Source organism: Pararge aegeria, chromosome 2, assembly GCF_905163445.1.
Source record: "Pararge aegeria chromosome 2, ilParAegt1.1, whole genome shotgun sequence".
Lineage (NCBI taxonomy): Eukaryota > Metazoa > Arthropoda > Insecta > Lepidoptera > Nymphalidae > Pararge > Pararge aegeria.
The window spans coordinates 21,107,828-21,131,345 of NC_053181.1; the positions used below are offsets into that span (position 1 = coordinate 21,107,828).

General features: G+C 35.3%; 1 protein-coding gene across 1 annotated transcript in view; it reads left to right on the plus strand.

Annotated features, from left to right (window-relative positions):
- Positions 1-2,628: 2,628 nt before the first annotated feature.
- Positions 2,629-23,518, plus strand: part of LOC120634593 (atrial natriuretic peptide-converting enzyme) — a 115,373-nt gene continuing 94,483 nt past the window's right edge. Inside the window, exon 1 of the mRNA XM_039905324.1 lies at positions 2,629-2,713. Within this exon, the coding sequence (XP_039761258.1) occupies positions 2,695-2,713 (19 nt within the window). The 5' untranslated portion in view covers positions 2,629-2,694. The remainder of the gene's footprint in view (positions 2,714-23,518) is intronic.

A 23,518-nucleotide genomic window follows, 5' to 3' on the forward strand; every position in this document is an offset into this window, starting at 1 on the left:
CATAAAAAAATCATCAGCTATCTTAGTATCCATAACACAAGCTACGCTTACTTTGGGTTTAGACGGCGATGTGTCTATTATCGTAGTTTATTTATTTATAATTTCCGAGTATAAGTCCCATTGTCATCAGGTCAAGATCTGATGAAGGGATTCTGGAGAACTAGAGGGAACCCATCAAATATTATAGGGACACCTCCAACGATTTGAGTATTTTTTTTAAGTAAGTTAAATATTTTCTGTTGAAAAGCACCATTTGGTCCAGTAAAACGGAAGATGATGACAACGGATGGCCACCACACAATGAGAACAATTACACTGGTTGAGTTTCGATTATGGTACATTAGGTTAGAAATTCATGCTTGTTGCAATAAAGGAGGTGATGATGAAGTGCCAGGAGAACTCCTCAACCGCTAACGCCCCGGCATTGAGAAAAGCAATATTTTGAAGAAGGTTATGAGAAGTTGACATTCGGCTATTATAACTTAGATATGATTGCAAACCTACCCACTAAAAATCTTGAAAAAAAAGAGTGAAGATTTATAAAAAACTCTCTCTAATAAATATATCTGTATAATATTAAGCAAAAATAAGTATTACGTATTTAAAACTTCGCGTAAAGCGTAAATCTTGAAATTAGTCCATTATTAATTTATTTTCATGTTCTCAAGTATTAAGTTAGATTTGGTACCTTGTATTCGAATTGTAACTCTAACCTTTCAAAGTAGTGGTAGAACAATTTCTCAAACTTACTAATATAAAATATCTATTAATTTCCAATCTAAGCTTCCATTTAGCAACTCAAACAATGCTTTAATACCATCTAAGCTAGCTAATCGACGCAGCTGCATACTTCGAATAGTCTACATCACAAAGGCACAGTCGTTCACGCTAAAATAGTCTTTGCAGGCCTTGAAATAAACAATATTATTGTGGAACAACGTCCTTGTCCTTTTTACTACAAGAGGTTCCCATCGGAGAAACGCGCCTAAGATAATGAACTCTTTTGTCACTTTTGAATATTTTGTTATACAATATTTCAAACGTATTTTTAGGAACTATATCACAATGATAAAAATAAAAAACAAAAGTAACTAACTTTTATAATAAATTAATGCCCTCTAAGAAGGAGGTAATAAATATTTTCTTCAACATTTGTTTGTCGGCCCCAAGTATATTGTTATATAGATTGTTGTTTATGGGGGTTAAGTAATGTCTTACGTTACGGCGGTATTTTAGAGAAACTTCCAAGCGTAGCGAGGGCTTTTCTTCTAGGATCCTGAGTGTAGCAAGGGTTTTAGGGGCGCCCAGAACGAAGGCAGCTTTAACTCTGAGTTGAATACTCCACATTTCACACCTCGCGACACAGTGCAATCAATCAGGTTTTATATTATAATCTCTATGGTTAGCGCTTCACGGGCTCCAGTGAGAGCTTCACGCCATCCTACGTGAGAGTGAGATAGCAATATTAGAATGAACAAATTTTATTCTGACTAGCCGTTCGCGATGTTACGTATTCAAATCAAAAAAGTCACTAGGTACAACATTACTTGCCCGCTAAGCTAACGGTATTGACGTACTTGACCTTTCTATACCAAGCTATATCATAAGGTATTGTCGAGCGAGTTCTGCGTTAACTTACTTACTATCATTATTACGTTATTGTACATAGATGTATAAAAAGTATATAGTAATTTTTCGCAATACTAATAATCTGAAAATATCGATTTGCTTTAAACATTTATTCCTAAAACTAAGCTTTTTCTTTTTAAACATCTCGATTTATAAGAATCGTTATAACTCAAAAATTTACTCTTACCGTGGCCAGTTAATACCCTTATGAAAAACACGTGCTGCCAAGCGATGTGAGCATCCAGGACGATGCCGCTTAGACACCAATTGGGCGTGCCATACGCCGTATTAGACTGCATCATCACCAACCATTTTTGAGATTGCAGTTGAGACCTAAGTTGTGAAAAAATTAAAAAAAAAAAGAGTGTGCGCTTAAGACTGCACGGCAGAATTGAAAACTTAATTGGCCAATCCCAATCAATTTATATACATATAATAAATAATATTTTTATATTTATGAAAATAACTTGAGTTTTAATCATATTTATTTTTGAATAAGTTCACAGAAAATGGAAGTTAGGTTAATTTTCAAATATATTACACATACATTTATTCATATATAATAATATAAACATGAGGTGACTACATATACGATTTAATCCCTTTATATAATATCAATAACAATTATTATGATTTGTGTAATGGTTATTATTTATAATATCAATATTACCAGACCGCTAAATACATACACACACTTACCTCACAATGTAAAACAGTTAACGAATCAAACGTTATGATAGTTATTATTTTAACCCCTTATAACTATTAATTTAATAAAGAAGTAGGAATTTATCATACGAAATACAGCGATACAACTGTGAAGAGCATCTTTATCGCGTTCGATCGAGCGTTTTCCCTCAGAGTATGACGGTCTAACTTACTACCCACGCAAAAATCTGTGTGCGGTGCGTCTAAAGAAGGTTTCACTTTAAAAAAATGCATATATCGTAATTAACTATCTCATGTTGACTCTATTCACAGGTAAACACATAACGCGATGTTCACTGCACGCGAGTAATCAGAGAGCTGCAACCCCGCAATCGATGCGAGCATCGGGGCCACGACATGATGGCCACCTTCAAAGGTACGTGCATTTACCAAATAAAAAAACATTTACTTCAAGTAGGTCTAGTTTATAAACACTTTTGAAACGTCAAGTCAGTCTGTTTGTAGTGACCCTAAAACCGGTTCAAAAGGCAGATTCCACTGAGAGCACTTTGCATAGTGCCCATTAACTGCCTCTTAAGCCTTTTTTAGCTACGGATCACGAAGTCCTGGGTTCTTATCCCGGATCGGGTCAAAACTTGTTATTTTTCTTCTGTGTTGTCTTCAATTTACCAGGGAAGTAGGAAATTGGCGGTGTGAACCCCGTGCCTCGGACGGAGAAGACGTTAAGCCGTTTTATCCCGGTTTTTATCACTAATTTGTGCTAATAGTAGCCCACCAACCCGAATTGGAGCAGCGCGATTGGTCTGTGCTCTACAAGCGTCTCTCCTATATTAGTGCGGGTGCGAGAGCTGCGGATGATGTTGACAGTGCCCATTTATAGAGACAAAGTAGTCTAGCCGGAAATATAACATCACACGTGTAACATCACATAGTATATAACAGCGGCATAAGATACCTAACATAGAAACTGCTTATAGCCAGCACTCAAAAGGAAATCTATGCAATAAGTGTCTAAACGTAAATAATAACAATAGTTACAATTATTTCTCTAAGTTCAACGGGTACATACCACGATAATATTTTGGATTTGTCGATATTTCGTTGAACTATATTTAAGAAATGTTGATTAACCACGACAATCTTAGTTTAATATCTTTAGTTACAATTATGTTTTAATTTTGCACTTGCTTTTAAGTTAGTTTTTGTAATACTTATATTTGTTTTTAAAGTGTTACAATAAAATAAACAATATTGTTTTTATTGTAATGCCAAAAACATTTTATAGTCAAACTCATTCTTTAAATTCAGATAACTTTTAATTCTTATTAATTGTTATTATAATATAATAATTTGTGTTCCGAAATAGAGCTCCTATGATAAACCAAAAACACACATAGAGATTATAATCACTATGCTATCTATGAATTTGGCTTATAGTTATTCTTAAATCAATTCTCAAATGAGTTTCTTAACAGCTTATAAATGTGGTTCCGAAAAGCATGGTAAACCTTTTTAAAATTTCCTACAACCCGATTGTGTGTTGACTAAAAAAAAAACTAAGGCCAATTTTAATAAACAAACCTTGAGTTTTGATTATTAATTGCTTTTTCTAAGTTATTTTAGACACTGAAACACTCTGTAGCGACGTAAGATTTAGTTACGGGTTTGTTGCCCCGGTTAATATGGAAAGAAGTATGTCTGAGAAAAGTAATTTGAACATGGCATTCTCTCTTGTTGTACATGTGGGGGATTAAACGCTAAGGTACGCGTCCACTAACTCTCGTTACGTGATTATTTTATAGCATAGATATACATTTTTACCTAATTCTTATTAAATATATTAAATTAATTTCAAAAAATAATTGAAACTACATAGATTTACTGTAAAATTTTCATGGAAGTGTGTCGTCAAGTATTTTGGTATAAATACTAGTCAGGATACTTCCGTCATTTCTTAAATATAGTTCAACGGGTACATACCAAGATGAATAAATAAATAAACTATGACAATACACATATCAAGATCTGACCCTAAAGTAAGCGTAGCTTGTGTTATGGGTACTAAGATGACTGATGAATATTTTTATGAACAATATACTTAAATACTTATAAAATACAGATAAACAACGAGACACTTGAACACATTTATGTTCATCACACAAACATGTTTCAGTTGTGGGAATCGAACCCACGGCCATGGACTCAGAATGCAGGGTCGCTGCTCACTGCGGCAGTCGACCGTCAAATAATTTTATGGGATTTGTCGATATTTCGACCCAGTTGCATGGATCGTGGTCACGACGCGACTCACGGGACGGGACTTCCGTCATGTTTGAGACTCAGACGGCGCGAAGATACCTCCTGGTGTCTTAGTCTTCATCGCCATGTACTAATTCTTTAGACAGAAACGGAGATACAGTGTGAGCGCTTGGTATGAAACTACAATTTCACTAGTTCAGAATATTATATTGTTGTTATATTTTTATATCATATGAAGGCCTGAGTTTTTTAAAACTAGCTTTTGCCCACTTTTTTCGTCCGTTTTAGAAGGAAAACAAACAAACATACATACACACTTTCGCATTCATAATAATTTTATTTATCAAATCAATGGGGTTTGTTTTTGAGATCAAAACTAATTCCTTTCTCGATTCTAGAACAGATTTTGTTGGTATGACCTGTTAATTGTACCCCCAACATCATGAATCTTATCAGAATATGCAAGCCGCTAGACCAATGAGGCAGTCGTGTGAAAAGTAACAGCTAGTAATATATATATATTACCAGTCTTATAAATAAAACAGACGGATGGAGAACAGAGCTAACAATTCAAAATTAAAATAAATTTCTCAAAGTAGACAACCGCCAAGACGGAGAGATGTTTTCTGTTAATCACGAAGTGAAGTTAATTTACCTTAGTCATGATTTTTAGACTTGATACGGAGTTAATTGCGTAAAGTATGATGAATTATTCTGCAATTTACCATGTATTTACTACCGAATAACAGATTAAAACTATTTCATCTCTCGTCGAAAGTCACTTAATGGCAGTTTGAAACGTATATCGAAAATGAAATGTTCTATGTAGCTACTGCTAGAGGCAGATAACAAAGCATATAATTATTTCAGCATCGGTGATATGTACACATAGGTATGTGATTGTATGGTTTGTAATAGATCAGCTTAATTGGCACTCAGTTTTATTTATCTATGATTGCCATAGAGATGCTGGTTTAAATCTCACCAGTTTCCAAATTTTTAAATGTGGTGATGAAAGTGTGTTTGTTTGTTGATACTTTGTTCTTCATGTCCTAATTATGGAACTAATCAATTTGATTTTTGGCATAAATTGAGAAAGGACCACGGGATTCGTAAAAACCCTATTAAACTGTAAATCGCACGTTGGTAATAAATCATCGAATTAAAATCGAAATAAAGAAACAATATAGTCATGTCTCATGTAAAGAGTCTCACAGTAAAATGGACCTTTGAAAAGTAGACCGCGACTGTAATATGTCCTACTAGATGACGCTACAAGTCACTTATAAAAACCAGCGGAATGAAGACCGTGGCTCAATTAGCACTCAGGCCGCGATTACCAGAGAGTGGCAAGTTCAAATTTCGTTCCAGTTCTGAAAATTTTATATGCATTTTGGAATCATAAATTAAAATAGTAAGTGCAAGGAAACCTTTAGTGTGGCAATGAAAAAGAAAGAGGTTGAGCTACATTGCAGCCGTTACTTACGTCGTTGTTAGAGCGGCCATCTTACTTTATGACGTTGCATTATTAATCTCATAAAACAGTTGTGAGGGCACAGAATTTTCTCGTATTAAACGAGAAATGTTTTATAAAATACTAGCTGTTGCTAGCGGCTTCAACCACGTGGTTTTCGTTTTTTTTTAATTTACCTGGAAACGTTTGTTTTCCCGGGATAACAGTTTTCTTTATCCGTCTCCAAGATGGAAGAATTTGCTAGGATCAGACGGCCGATTGGTGCAGTGGACAGCGACTCTGCTTTCTGAGTCCAAGGCAATGGGTTCGATTCCTACAACTGGATTTTTTTTTAATAATATATAAAATTCAAATAATCTTTCAAAAATTCAACTAGCTTCAAAGATTTTTCTGATGCAGATCGGTTTTTTATCATTATTGCAACCGAGTAACGAGGCACGAACAGGGAGAAGGAAGAAAAAAATTAATAATATCATCCAACTTCAGTTTTGGTGATATATAAAGTGAAACAATCAAAATATTCATCCTATTTTCCATTTGGCATTGAGCCATACATAAGTCAGGAGAAAGAACAGAAAAATCTATCGATGAAGTTACAATGTTAACAACATCATTAGTATTATGATATATGCTTACGTCTTCAGCCGTTTAAATTTTGCAATGCATTTGAAGTTCGAATAAACTCGAATCAACCGTGGTTGGGACAAGAAAAAGACGGGGCGTAACGAAAAAATGTGACGCGTAACTGAAAAATGTTACACTAAATATTTTTCCAACCCCGATAAAGAAGTTTCACTTCAAAAAAGAATTATAAAAAACGGGTTAAAATCAACGGAGCTATTAAGTAAAATTGAAAAAAAATTAATCCCATGTCCCGGAGGAAACTTATTGTTTATCGGGATAAAAAGTAGCCTATATATTGACCCGGAATATCAACTACCATTATACCGAGTTTTATTTTAATCCGTTCAATAGTTTTCACGTGATGCCCGGACAGACAGACAAAAATTAAATAAAAATTTGCTTTGGACTCTTCCAGTTACAGTTTTATTAAAAGTATGGATAATAAACGGGGGTAAACTTCTCGGTGTTTTAGCAAGTAAACATATTAATTATATCCCTTGTTAGTGGACATAATCGGGGGATATAATTTATATCTCCTGCCCGTGCTAGCCCTGCTGCAGCTACAAACATGTGACATATCCAAATAAGCCAATATGTAAATTAATGAAAAGAAAAACTCAATTGAATATGGACAGAAAAATATTATGTCTCACGTAGGTACTCGTATTAAACACATTACACGATTATTCGCAACCATTAAACATCAGCCGGCTCGGGTTGAATCGAATCGAATCAATTTAATAAAGCCCGTCAAATGGAATCAGCGCAGCGGACCGGAATGTGTAAGCTTCCATTATACTTGTATTATCAATTCATTTCTAGATTTAACGTTTCGTTTTTTATGAAGCCAGGCTATATTTTGTTCTAGACTACAGCGAAACTTGCATCATTTTGAATAGAATAGAATAGAATAGAATTTGTTTATTTACCAGAACGACACAAACAGACTTACATACGGAGTAACTTAAAATTTTGTACTTAATTATTAATAGCTTAAGTCTATGATGTGTCGAGCCAATAAAAAGGTTCTGACTCAGCTTAATGTTTCGGATACTAATGTACACACAACGCTGGTATTCTGTCAGTACCTATTTAGTTGAGGGAAGTCCAGGTATGAAATCACATATAAAAACAAAAATATAAACTTTATGAAAGAAAGTAAACTTCATAATGGAAAGGAGATGAAAATTCGTTTTTAAAGTATGTTAGTCAGATAATATTTTTTTGTTTTTAGTAGTTATTATTAGATTTTTGAATGTTCATTAGATAATAGCGATATAATTTTTTAAAGCAAAACTTTGATTTGGCATTTCTAAAAGGCGATAGGATGTCGTTCCAGCATTTGGTGGCAAGATATTTAACACTGCCACGAAATGCTGCAGACCTGTGGCGTGGCATCGATAGTGGTGGCGCTGTAGTTCTTTTACCGTAGCTAGAGTCGCGCCAAACCAATTTCTTATACAGGTATGGTGGTTCTTTTGTATTAACAACACCAAAAAGAAGAGTACCTATTAGCAGACTTTGGCTGGTAGGTTAAAATTTTACTAACTTGCTTTTTGGATCCTATTACCATAAATTTAGACTTGATAGGGTTAAGAATAAGAGCATTATGTTGACACCACAGTGAAATTTTATCAATGACTTTATTCAATTGCCCGACTGCGTTATTAACGTCTTGGTAATTAACAGGAACATAAACAGTAAAGTAAAGGTCATCAGCGTATGAATGATATTGACAGTTTTCCATACAGTTAATTATATCGGCAGAGTACAAGATAAATAAAAGAGGATTTTGGTCAATTAACCTTGCTTTATTCGAATTCAAATTCAATTTTTTTTATTCATGTAGGCCTATCACAGGCACTTATGTAGCGTTCACACATAACATATATGTGTGAACGCTACATAATGTAAGGGTATGATGATAACTTCTCTCGCCAACTTATACCCAAACGCGCCCTGGTCTAAGAAGAGCCAACAACAAACTTATAACCTTCTCACAGTAAATTAATATTAAGCTATGACTTTATCGTTTAAGTAATCCATAATAAGTTTTAACTTAATTTTTTATGAAGCTCAAAGGCCACATTTTCATACGATTACAGCCAATTGATGAAGATTTTGTTTTTTTTTTATACTTTATAGACCTGCGCTTGACAACTATCATGCCTGAAGTAAAGCAATGAGGCGGTCTAAGTTGGGGCGCGCTTGCCTACAAAATGCCTATTCACTCTTGCGTTGGAAGCATTCAAGTTGTATGAATCTGGAAACACCGAAGCCGAAAGAGCGTTCCAAACTATAGCAGATTTAGCAGATGGTTGCAGAACCACTCGGGTAAATAATAAAATACTCTAGTTTTACTATACTAACTTCTAACGGGTTGTTTTATAAAGGCAACATAATTTTCAACTATAGTATAGCCGAGCTACTGCGCTTGGGAAATGGTTCGCGCACAAGTTTACTTGTGAAGTTGTAGTGAGGAGCCAACAGGTTACAGTTTTATTTCATTACATCTCTCTTGATATGTATTTATATCTCTGTAACTACTTTTTTTCTTTGGTGTACAATAAAAGTGTCTTCATTCATTCATTCATACATCAAAAGTTTTTCTACTTTGGTATATTTTACAGCTAAACTTGTTTCTATTGGCCAATGTTGAACTGCTTTTAGTACTACTTAATTATAACTGGTTTTTGTATCGATTATATATATTTTTTGTTATGGTTATTATATATTTTGTTATAGATTATAGTTATGGCCGGAAATTCCGCGTTGTCTCAATTCATTTAACTTTTCACCAAACTTATAAGTGTAGCTTTGGCCCGCGACTTTAGTCTATTTTGTTTCTGTTTTTGAAGCTTTTCATTTTCCCGTCGAAAATATAAGATATTAACTGTTGCCCGCGTTCTTTTTCGTGTTTTTATGGGGTTTTTACAAAACCCGTATGTTTTTCTGTGATAAAAAGAACCCAATATTACTTTCGGTCCTATTAATTAACTCGATGCCAAAAATCAAGTTGATTTGTTGATAAGTAAGGGCGTATAGAAACATATAAAGGGACAAATAAACAAACAAACAAACACACTTTCAAATTTCAAAAATCAAATCAAATCAAATAGACTTTATTGTACGCCAAATACAAATAAATAAACAATCACATTTGAAATAAAGAAAGAAAAGGTACAATCGGCGGCCTTATCGCCTTAAAGCGATCTCTAACAGGCAACCTACCAAAGCAATAAAGTTAAGAAGAAGGGTCAGGGTGTACAAAAAATAATACTTAAATAATAAACATAAATTACAAAAAATATAGCATAAAAAATATATATAATCGAATTTTCATAATATATACAATATATATGTCACAAAGAAGCCAGGAAGATAAAGAAGACTATATAAAAATAAGCTGCAAGTAATATTTTACCATATCAGCATTTGTGAAAATCAAGCTTCATTTGCGAAAAGTAGGAGAATCTGTATGGTGTAATTTAAAATTTCTTCAATCCTTATACTCCACACAGAACAGATATTCGAATATGTACCCTCTCCGCACGTTTAACTCCGAAACTAGAGGATTCTCAGGAGATGTTCACTTTACAATGAATTTATTGAAGTAATTATCTTCTTTCTTATTCTGAACTCTGGAAAGTAACGCCAGCTTCTATCCGATATCTGCTTTTATATGTATCTGTATCGTAATACACCTCACTGTTTTTCAGTGTGCACTAGTTATTCTGAAATCAGTAACCATAGTAGTCAAATAGAAAACTACTTCGCAATACAAACGTAGATTATCCTAGTTACTAGTTTAGTTTACTCACGTATTTACACCCGAGGCTTTGAAGCCACTCGAGTTTACCAAACTAATACATGTAATCCATTTAGGTACTAGCCTCACGGTCGACGATTAGCGAGACTAAAATAGAACTAAAACTATCGCCTTTTTATGCTTTGTTATGAAGGATAATTAAATTCAAAATTCGATAATTCTTTATTAATGGTGGACTATCACAAGCACCTATGGAACTTTTGTTATTTTTGTCCATTATTTTGAGGTCCGTAGTAATAGTTATACTTCCCATGGGCTTCAAGATGATCAGAATAAGATGGCTCAAAGCCTGCTAGCGAGCGATGGAGAGAGCAATGTTGGGAGTATCTCTACGTAATCAAAACAGAAATGAGGAGATACGTAGAAAAACCAGAGTTACCGGCATATTCAAATTTCTTTATTCATGTAGACCTATCACAGACACTTATGAAGCGTTTATACATATATGTTTACATAATTGAAAGGGGATGGTGATAACTTCGTTCGCCAATCGACATCAGGCGAATCGCTCGGAGCCGCTTACACCTTATTCTACGTTTGTAGAACCATAGAATATATATTTAATACATTGAAAGTTTTATTATAATGCATTATCTACTTATCCCACTATTTGACCACCAAGTTTTACTGAACATATAACAACACTAAAATTTGAGATATTTGTACAATTAAATCAATCAAAACACTGGAATGAGCAACTACCTTCATCTTTTAAAAATCGTGTAAAAGATGTGCGCGCGCATTTCGTTACATCATATAATTTTTTCACTGATTAGAGAAGGACGAAAAAAATGCAAAAGAAGCCGTGGGCAATACAATAGAAATTATACCTACCAGCTATAAATTATAGGATACAATTTCGAGCGAGAATGTAGGTTATATCTTCCTGGTCGGCGGTGAGACTAGCGCCTTAGATTGGCATCCCAGTTGACTGCTAGTTATTTGCATGAGCTGCAATTTCTAAACGAGCTGAAACAGATCATTTTGTAATGGAATATTCTAGCAAAGCCAATGCTATTACCAATGGGCATTCTGAAATTCGACACCTAAGGAATTAGCAGGTAGGTACTACGCAGTTTATGTATCTTCATTTTACCTTTTCACACTCTAAATGTGGTCTGCACAACATTTTTGCTGATTTCTGTTCTGGCTCGGGTTTCAAGTTGGAGATCCCGGGTGCAATTTCCGGCAGGGGCAATTTGATAATTTATAATCTCTGAATTTTCTCTGGTCTGGTCTCGTGGAAGGCTACGTGTGGCCAGTTAAAATCCTACCGACGAAGACCTGCCGCTAAGCGATTTACGACATCGCGTATAAACCAAAGTCAAAGTCAAAGTCAAAAATATCTTTATTCAAGTAGGCCCATAGGTGGCACTTTTGATGCGTACATAAGAATTACACGGTAGTGAGATGATGGCGATAACCACATTCGTAAACTTAAAACTAAAGCTACGAGGGTTCCAAACGCGTCCTGGTCTAAGAAGAAGCCCACAACAAACTTAGCCGGGTGTTTTTTTTTTGTTATCACCATATGTCATTTTAAATTATTAGAAGAGCAACTATTTACACCCAAGCTTTTTTATCGATTACGTAGTCCTTTATACTATAATAGGACTTTTCTATAAGCTTAAGTTTAATACAAACTTTGAACTTTTTAAGAGACATCTCCAAGATCAATTGGTAGTTAATTGTAGAATTGTATGCAATTTCCTTTAAACGAATTATGAATTTTATGTAACCTAGAATACTGTAAGTTTATTCTTACTTCTAATGTTTAAATTATTGCAGTAACATAAATTTAGAAATGTTTTTATGAACGTACATTATATTTTCAAATATGTACTGAAACCGATTAGGTGTATAGGTTTAATTTACCTGCCATACCCCTAACAGGTTAGCCCGTTACGATCTAAGACTGAATCAAAACTTAAAACAAGGTAAAATTGCAGTAAAGGGTTAACTAATATTGGAATAGAAATCTACTAGCACATCTATTCTCTTTAATACCATCTATCCATCTCTTTGATCTTTTTCTACTTCTCTTCTTCACATTCTTCGTCCAGATAATAGGGTAGATTACATAATATTCCTATCGTCGTGATAACGACTAAGAACTGGCAGGTATCTTTGCATCATTCGAGTCCACACAGAATTGAACTGTATCAATAACGGAGTCGTATTTATCACAATACCCACCAATTCAACGTCATGAACATAAGTTCTTAATCAAATATAATTTCAATTGTTTGTTAAAAATATTAATCAATTAAATAATAATTATTGATGGATGTCCTAATCAATTTAATAAATTACCTGGCAAATATGAATCTGAAATATGTTTAAAAATCCCACCCACCCCACTTTAAAAAATTACTCTAACGAGCGGATTAGAGCTCAGAAGTTCCATAACAGAAAAATACAATACACCGTGCCCGAGTCGGAGATGGATCCACTATACCTAATATCATAAAATTACCATAATAAAATCACAAGCTACTATTGTTCCAAATTAATTTAAATGAGACTCAACTGTGTAAAAGTATAAATTTTGATTTAAATTTTCTTAGCATTTCAAACTGTTATCTAACTTCTGAAAATGGAAAATGATTTGACAGTCGTTGTGCTCAGGAGGTAAAAGATATCAATTGCTTCAAAAGATTTTCCATTGTATATGGGACATAAAATATTAAATAGGTCGCGGCACAGATGCTACTTTTCAGAAACAATTTATTACAACTATTTATTTAAAAAAAGCGGACTTCGTTAAGTCCTTTGTTTTTTTATTTAATGTTCCACTAAGATTAATAAATAGCGTTGTTCAGATTTGTAACCTCTTCCAAAAGGGGGGAGGGGGTGTGTGATAAGTTTTTGATGTAAGGCGACTGTTTTTAGGCTTCCTTACCCAAAGATTTAAACGGGACCCTATTACTACGACTCCGCTGCCCGTCTGTCTATCCGTCTTTCACCAGGCTGTATCTCATGAGCCTTGCTCGTTGAAATACATCTCATGAACCCTGATCTTTTTACTGAAGTTGTACTACTGTACCGTAACAGCAACAAATATTAAAATTAAATAAATCCAATACAACAGTTATTATTTTTGCTGTTTTTAAAGATTAATGTTGCGGAACACTTCGTGCGCGAGTCAGACTCCCACTTGGCCGGTTTTACATAATTATAATTATAATAAGTGATGGTAGAGGGCTAACCTGTTAAACGGTATAAAGGCCAAAATGCTTGGCGCCGTGCCTTTGTCAGTATGGAGATATGACCGTGCCATCCGGCAGACTAGGCCGGATAAATTTTGAATTCCCATATTGTCCCTGCCAGGTATCAAACCTTGGACCTGCTACGAGTTATTCCTTGTGATCTGAACGCCTGAAAAGTGATGATATAGTCTTAGATGGTCGTCGTAAATCGCCTAGCTGCACGTCTTTGTTTTTAGAGTGCTAACAGCTAGCTAGCCACGACTTTGACTTTGGCTTTCTGCTGGGAATCGAGTTACTTCTCATTAGGCTGGTAACAAGCCGCCACCCAAGCCTTCCAGACCACATCAGAGTTTATTTATACCGACAACTACGTCCTTCAAACCGGACACAGCATTGCAACAATGCTGCTTAGCGGCAGAAATAAGCAACGCAATATTACTTTCCCGGAAGAGCTCTGTTACAAAATGCTCTAAACATTCGTTCTTAGCAGGCTGGTTACTAGCCACGAACAAAGCCTTGCAGACCGCATCACAGTTAATTTAAATACTAAACTTTGGCTTCGGCAATTTGGCAAAAAAAAAAACTTACTTTGTTGTAAGATATTCCCGCTCAGAGGGAGCGGGAATATCTTACAACAAAGTAAGAGAACCCAAAGGTGGAATGTGGTGTTACATGGAATCGGGTGCCGCTGTCGTCGCCGGGTCTGAGTTTCTTTTGTTTCTTTGTTTACCTTCACCACCGTATAGTTTATGTTTAGTGTAAAACTCCGAAAACTAATTTCACGAGTGGCAACGCTCTTAACCTAACCGACCGTATCTCGGAGTTTTTGAAGTCTCTACACATTGACACATTTATATGATGTGATAGAGTTCATCTTCTTTCTTTACCTATAGCCCTTTGTAATGGAATGATTCCGCCATCTATAGCAACTTTTACTGCAATAATCCCACCATCTATAGCAATTTGTACGGCAATAACCCCGCCATCTATAGCCCTTTGTACTGCAATAATCCCGCCATCTATAGCCTTTTCTACAACAATAAACCTAACATCTATAGCGTTTTGAACTGCAATAATCCCGTCATATATAGCCCTTTGTACTGCAATAATCTCACCATCTATAGCCCTTTGTACTGCAATAATCCCGCCATCTATAGTAATTGGTATTGCAATAATCCCGCCATCTATAGCCCTTTGTACTCCAATAATCCCGTTAAGGCCAACATAATGAAAAAGACAATATGGTAATTGTTTAGTTATCTAAGTTATTTTTTTTTTAATGGCTTGCGTTTGTACCAATTGGGTACGATTTACTTCGCCAACGTCACGTGGTATGGAGGAGTCACGCTTTTGAGAATGATCGGTGAAATATGAGGAAGACCAAATATTAATCTTGACGCATTTAAATAAGTAGCAGATTTTTTGCTTCTCCTTTATGAGTTAATATCTAAGTTACATAAAGACTTTGTTTGTTGAGTTTTCTTGCCTTTACGTTAGCTGTCACAACTGACATTAACAATTGACCATAGCCCCAGAATTAACAAACAAGTGATCTATTGCCTTTGCCGGAGATCGGACCCGGGGTCAGTCACTTTTAAGACCACGGATAACATTCTGTCCTACGACATGTATTTTGTGTGCAGTGTGCTCGCGCGTTCAAAGTATGCGGCTCACGATAAACTCCCGCCAGCTCAAAGCGACCGATGTTTGCCGGCGGTCGGAAGCGCGCGCTCCGTTGCATACAGTGAATGTTTGTGCACCCGCAACGAGCGCCCAGATCTGTAACTTGTACGTTTGCCCCACTTGCGTCCGTGCTCCTACATGTTTCCTGTATTTAACTGTCTAACCCAGAACTAAGTGAACCGGTATGTCACAGTAATTTTGAAAAATTCATTTTATTGCATGTATTAACTCACATAATTGCTGTTCCTTTGAAGACTTATAAGAATAATTGTTTGATAGACATGTTTTATTGAAAAAAAATACCTATACATTTACATTAGCAGTTTCCAAGTTATTGTCGGAAATATAGACAATATATCCTATATATCAATATCAATACAATATATCTTATAACTACACTAATATTATAAAGAAATTTTTTAAGTAAAACTTCTTTAGGCGCGTCTAGAAATAGAAATCTAAATATTCAGAAAGTAACAAAGGTAAATAAAAAAAAATAGAGACCCTGAAAATTGCGATGATGTGAGCCCTATTAGAGAAATGTTGTGACTAACTAATATATTATTTATTAAAAAACTGAAATAAACGTAGATGAAGTCGCGGGCAGCACTACTACACCAAATTTGTCTACGTATACAAGATCTTCACATGGCATTCACGCTCTTTTCAAAATCAGAATAAGTTTATTCGCTCGTATTTATTATCTCTTCGACGGCATTGTCGCTGTTTTCTTCCCTAATTCGCGTGAATTGCCACGTCAGCGCTGCCATCTCTTGATAATTTATAAGAGATTCCGACGTCCATAATATTAATTATGTCAGCAGGAAGCTGAAGGTGTGGGGATTTTGGTCAACAAGGTGACTCAACAACAAACTGGATTAAAACAAGATTAGCAGCGAATTCCCGCGGCACCGAAACCCTATAATTGTTTTAACGACTTTAAGCTTCAGTGGTTTTTCATTTTCTAAGGCTTTGGCTGAAATAACTTTTGAATTGTTCTAAGCCAAAGCATGATTGCTACAACATTCATTAAGTATTTGAGTCAATTTATTTGATTTATTTATAATAATAACTCCTAAAAACATATAAAATTTATGATGCAGTTGTATTAATCTTTAGGTACATACACTCAAACAAATGTTATTAAGACTTATATTTATTTGAAACTATTTGTGATCGTTGTGAAAGCCTGTAATAAGCTGTACTTTTACTATAGCGCCCAAAGGAAGACACATGGACAAGAAGAAATATATTAGCTGTTGATTTTCCGAAATAAATAAATAAAGAACGGCTCTAAGGGAATGGATAAGTTTACCCCCATTTGATGAGAAGGGTTTAGGCCGTAGTCCACCACGCTGGTCAAATGCGGATTGTTAGACTTCAGACGCCTTTGAAAACGTTACGCAGAACTCTCTGGCAGGCAGGTTTTGACACGATGTTTCCTTCAAATAAAAAAAAGATTAAATTAAAAACGCACATAACTATATATAGGTTATAACCACTCTTATTTTTTTTACTTGGAGTTTACTCCTTAAGAATCGATTTTCATATATAAGGCGCCCGGTATCAGAAAAATGTGAGTAAAATCTACTGTTGAATGAACTCGTTACGTTTTCGCTTTGCAACGTTGTATGCCCGGCAACTGTGATGCGCAAACATGCAACGTCGCTTTCGTTTAATTAACTTATTTTTCCTATTTAAGTTACCAAGGAAACCGAATATTATCTAGGTAAAGAAACAAACGCATAAATATATGTGACAGAGTGAGATAGACAACATTATACATTTTTTTCCTATTCTTGTTACCATGGAAACTAAATAATAAACATTACATTTATCCTAATAGTTCTGATAATCTTCATCCACCTCAATCTCCCGTAGGCTACTTTTAAGAAGTAACACTTCCGCCGTGTGTGAATAAATTGCACAGGATTTTTAATTGACTTTATTCAGCCAAATAAACTCTTTTTGTGTATGTTTCGACAATCGTACTTAAGGAGTAAACTCCAGTCGTACGTCGGAGCTGACACACACTTTTTTTTAAATATATTATTTGCATATTAATTCCACCCGTGCACCTATACTATATATAGGTACTACGACAACACACACATCGCCATCTCGCCCCAAAGTAATCGTAGCTTGTGTTATGGGTACTAAGACGACTAATGATATGTTAATGAATAATATACATAAATACTTATAACATACAAATAAACCCCCAGATACTGAAAAACATACATGTTCATTACACTCTCCAGTAGCTATGCACTCTATGCTCGTGGAGTGGAAACTATGAGAAGGGATATACATATTTTCCTTTCCTTCTGGGGAAAATATCTCCTGCTAATGCTAGCCTTGCACTGGCGTTAATAGACTGACGACGAGACGATAAGAAAAATAGGCAAAAACACCTTTTATAAACAAAACGTAAGCTAAGAACAGCAATCTACTTCACGCCGTAGAGCTGCCGGCTCTGCACGCAGCTGATAACAGACTTAGTCTTTCCATCGTTATTCTGCTCTGCTAATTAGGAATATAGTATTTCGCTAAGCTCCTGTCGGGAATTAATATTAGTTACGAGATCCCTCAGCGTTTTCGCACCTTGTTTTTTGAGTAAACGAGATAACACGTTGTGTAAATTCCAAACATAGCGAATTTATCCGCGTTCATTCCTTTTAATATATCCCGGGCACCGTTAGTTTCCCAGGGTTTAAAAAGACACCGGGACGCACTATCTCTTATCACCTAAGTTGGTTCGCAAAGCAAATAGAAAACTCACCGATGAATATTACAAAACATACTATTGTATAAGTAGTAATTTTTTAATCATATACTAAAAACTCTTCTATTTGGGAACACTTTCACTGTACAAAAAATAATATAATTCAGATAATATTACAACTACAAAGTAAAAACAGCCAGTTGAATTAAAATAACTTACAATAACTAGATTAAGATCAGGAAGTTCTGAAAATAAATAATAAATAAACAAGTTACGTAGACATACCTATCTGTGGTGTTATTTAATCCCAAACAGTACCATATAATTAATCATTTTTCTTTATTACGTCTAGATATTTTTGAACTCCGACGGCCAAACTAAATTTATTATCACAAAATATACGAGTATCAATATGGATATTACATAATAAATTGAAATTGAAATTATACTAATATATTAAAAATATCGCGTTATAATCATTTTATTTGTTTATAGCGCAGGGTGTTTACTACAATTAATTAAAGAAGTATTATTTAAATATTACAAAGGTCTTGTTTCAGCAGAGCCCTGCAAAGTAGTCGTTTGTTGCTTTGTTAGGACGCGAAATAAGGACGACATTTGGTAATCAAATTCCAGTAAATAACGCGTGGATATTTGATGCTATTCTAGGATCAAATAAATATACTACGACAATACACACATCGCCATCTAGCCCCAAAGTAAGCGTAGCTTGTGTTATGGGTACTGAGATAGCTGATGAATATTTTTTTTATGAATATAATACACATAAATACTTATAATATACAGATAAACACCCTGACACTGAAAACCATTCATGTTCATCACACAAACACTCCAGTTGTGGGAATCGAACTCACGGCCTTGGACTCAGAAAACAGGGTGGCTGCCCACTGCGCCACTCGGCCGTAAATGTAGCCTATATTACTTCCCGTCCTTTAAACTAGCTTCTTGTTAAAAATTAAGTCGATTTGTTGCTGAGATAGGGCGTTAAGGAAGTAGAAAGGGACAAACTACCACCCAAACACACGCATTTATAACATTAAAGTATGAAGCCGGACTTTAGCCGGGCCGGTAATGGATTTATGTGATGATAAAGATGACATAATCCTTTCACCATAAGTTATCACCTAAGAGTTGGTGAAAAGTTTTTTCTTTAGACATCGCCTAAATCATTAGGCATTAAGTTGATGCCTAGGTTAAGTGGAAACGGGCATAAAACCAATCGTGACATAAGTGCAGTTCTGCACTGTGAGCACACTAAACTGCCACAGACCCAAAAACAAGTAGCAAGTCGGAACTGTCTTAATTGAGTCAGTTTACGAACTTAAACATTCATGTTGAATGTACTTGTGGAACTGAGCTGAGGAAGTTTGGGCGTTCGGTACTCTCATGGGTACACCTCCTTAGTTCCTTTAACTTTGCCTTCAGCAGGCGATCATACTACAGATTTGTCGTGAGACATTAAGTTGTGTGGCAATTTTTAGGGTTCCGTACTCAAAGGGTATTTCTAAGACCCCGGCTTCCGTCCATCTATCAAAAGACTGTATCTCAAGAACCATAATAGTTAGACAGTATATATTGTCACAGATGATTTTGCCCCTGTTACAACAAATACTAAAAAAAAGTGTGTGCGTGTAACCTATACCCGCGATTAAAGTAAAACTTTTATCATTATTTATTGATGAGAGAGTAAAATGTTCCTGGGACTCCGCCATTTCATTTAATTTTCACTATTTCATTTTATACTCGATTTAAAATTCAAAGCGTTACTACTCTGAAAAAAATCTCAGAGTTACTCCCTAGTAACAGAAGTTTTACTCCAAAAAGCATAAAAATAAATATTTAAGGGTGCCAAGTGAAACCTAGAAAATAACTAGATACTTTTCTTACAACATTTTACTTGGAACTGACTTAAAAATGATACAGCAAATATTTATTCCTCGCTTTTTAGTTGTTTTACGATGTCGGTTATTTTTTGTAGCGAAGTTTCTTAACGCACATTCGAAAAATAAAATTAAAATTGGCAACTAGAAAAAAAACGACTGAACCGACAAAATAAAGTTACCTTAACTTTATTTTTTACTTCTTTGCATTATTCGCAGCATATTTACCGTGTGAAAAACCGGTGGAAAAGCCGGAAAAACGAACGACTCATTGATTACAATCATGAGTTACAAAAATAGGGCAAGAAATGTTTATTCACAGTAATATTTACAAGGAAAGATAATCCAATATAATATGCGGGTAACACTTCAAAGGATTTGAGGAAAATACGGCATCCGATTAGCATCATGATGCCTCGGTGTAGCAATCATACAGTTGGGCACGTTGTTATTAAAAATTCAACTTTCCGCTCATTACTTCATTCGTGTAGGACTTCTGTTGATAAGTTGAACGGAGAATAATGAAAATACATAGTGGTATTTTCATAGTATGATATCATTGAATAGCACGTCGTTTAGTAGATACAAACAATCAATTTGAGGGTGGATTAACACTTAAGTGTTTTATGAAATCAATTAAAAAGTTATACTTGCGCACGTAGAAGTTATTATTCTTTTGCGTTAATCAAAAGAAAACATCAGGTACTGCGAATAAAAATGCCTTAAGACTGACTAAAACAAGATTATATTTCGAAATACCAGCTATGTAAATCAATTTTACTCAAGCATAGGTTTTGTGGTTTCTTCTACAATTAATAATTTTTCATCACGAGAAGTCCGTCCATATTAAATATAATTGGAAATATAAGTGTCAATTCAGCATCGCAGTAACGTTGTTTTCCAGCTTTAAACTATACACAAATGTAAAGTCTTACAATATTGTCATAGTATTGCTCTAATTAAGTTACCTTAAGTTGCATATCTTTTGGCACATTTGAAAAAAAATCATTCTCATATGATTCACTTTCATAATTAAAAAAAACAGCCAGTCTGGAGTGTCCTGCTTTCTTCCTACCTAACTTTTTTTACAGTATGAAATATTATGAAAATTAAGCTCAATTGACTTAACAATTATGTATGTGTGTACATTGCCGAAGATCTAATTTGTGTGGAGTATAAGGTTGAAGAAATTATAAATAACGCCATACAGATTCTCCTGCTTCTATCCAATATTTTTTTTACAGTTATAATTGAAGGACCATCGCCTATGTACAGCGCATTACATACACTTCTAAGGCATGCAAGAAACACGACCTGCAAAACATAGCGTTGTTGTTTAACTTTATGTGCCTATAATTAACTGTACGTTTACTACACTGTGTCGATGGGAGATTATAGCACGGAGCTGACAACACATCGCCAAGATTACAGACAATTAACGCGCGGAGTTGCTAACGAGGCGAAGATACCGCAAGCCGAGGCTAAACATTATGTTATTGTGTACGTACTAGTTGTCGGTGTAATTTGCACAAGGACTTGTAATCATACCAACAACATATAAATCACTGTTAAGACTGATAAAGAGAGCATATATTAATTTTGGTCACTGGTGGAGTGAGAGCCGTAGCTTAGTCGTAAAGTGCTCGGGCTGCGATTGCCAGAGAGTCACCAGTTCAAATAATGTCAAATCCGAAATTTTTGTAGGTGTTTTAAAAATTTATAAATTTTATATTTCCTCCAAGTTGTAACTAAACCAATTGTGTCCTATCAAAGATCTCGCCGTATGGTTTCATAATTTCTTAAATAATACTGGCACATGATCATCCAGAGGCTAAGACCCCAACCTTGTTGTTCCATAATAACTCAAGACTTTTAGAGCGTCAGAAGCAAAGAGTTCACAAGACTAGATTTCCTTAAATAGCATAAAAATAGGATATAGATAACCACTAGATCACATTATCAACATAATGTCTCCATCTCCTCATAGTTCAATACTTCATAGCATATTTAACTTCATCTCCCTACTCCAGGCATTCACATCTCCGTTAAACGACATAGTGGATTCACTATCTATCACTCCTTCCTCTTAGTACATGAAGAACTCTTTATGGTACTAATATCTCTTATTGAAATAATGGTAGTTGCGAGCCCCAACTCACGCAGCGCAACGGTGGACTCCTACCCGATCTCGGACTAGAAACAAGTCGACTGTGAGTGCCCCCCCCGCGGGGACTAGTATGCCATAGGCCTAAAACCCAGCCAAACATAAAACAACAGATTAGAATCATATTATGTTTACCACGTTATAGAATCATAGAAGGTTTACCACGTTAAGTATCATATTAGGCTTCCCACGTTATTGCATCACGTCATAGCATCACTGTGTGATGCAGTACTCTGACTCAACTATTAGAGTATCGCTCTGCTGCATTATTTCAAATAACACTCCGTTCACAACCCTACGTAAAGAGAAAAAGGATTTATCCCTTAATCGTAATTTCCATATTCCACTTCTTTAAAAGTTCAAATTATTAGTAGTACGTATTTTATCTCTCAAACGTTTGCCTCCACAATGCCTTCGCACATCATTCGCACTACATTTCATAGAGACAAAATACTAGCACGCCCCTTATAGTAGTCGCAGGGCGAGGCGAGCCTAATGCATATATGAAAAATTAAAGTGTTAAAATGTATTTATTTTATAATGCCATGTTTTAGTACGTGTCTAAACTTAATTATTGAGCCAGGTTTGATCGGATTTGGTTACGAAATAAAATTATGAGGTCCGACTTTCTCTCGGTATTACGTTCTTTAAAAATATTGTTTAGCAAATAGGGTAGATTCGTTACAAAGTGTTGGCAATAACACTATGAAAATTAAATAAAGCACTAGTTGTTGCCCCCTTTCGTCGTCCGCGTTTATTCTTCTTCTTCTTATTTGTGTCCTACGTCCCCCTTTTAGGGCAAAGGGCAGACACAACACCTCCATTGCGACCTGTCTGTGGCCACGCGCTTAACTTCAATCTTCTGCGCCTACGCTTTGGTCGATCGCCAGGTTTGTTTTGGTCTTTCCCTTTTTAGCTTCCCCTGTGGGTTCCACTCAAGAGCCTGTCCGGGAATGTGGCTCTGGTTCCTCCGCAGGGTGTGACCAATCCACTTCCATTTGCCGCGACGTATTTGGATTTAAATTGGATCTTCCAAAGTTTTTACAAATCCTGTGGGAACGGTTTGTATTCGTGAAAAAAAAAGTAGCCTATGTTCCTCTATGCCCTTTCAACTAAAAAAAAAGGACAGGTGGCACGGCGAACACTTTTGTTATTCCTCGTGACTTGTGTATAACCTTTCGTCGCGCATGTGATTATTTGATATGGTACTTAAAAATAATGATATGGTAATTTTACTTGACTACGGTAACGGTATAAAATTAATATGTAGTATACGTTTGTTTGTTCAAGTTTTAGTTCATCAGATTCCTTATGATTCGCCAAATACTGTTAGTTGTATTATAGTATTC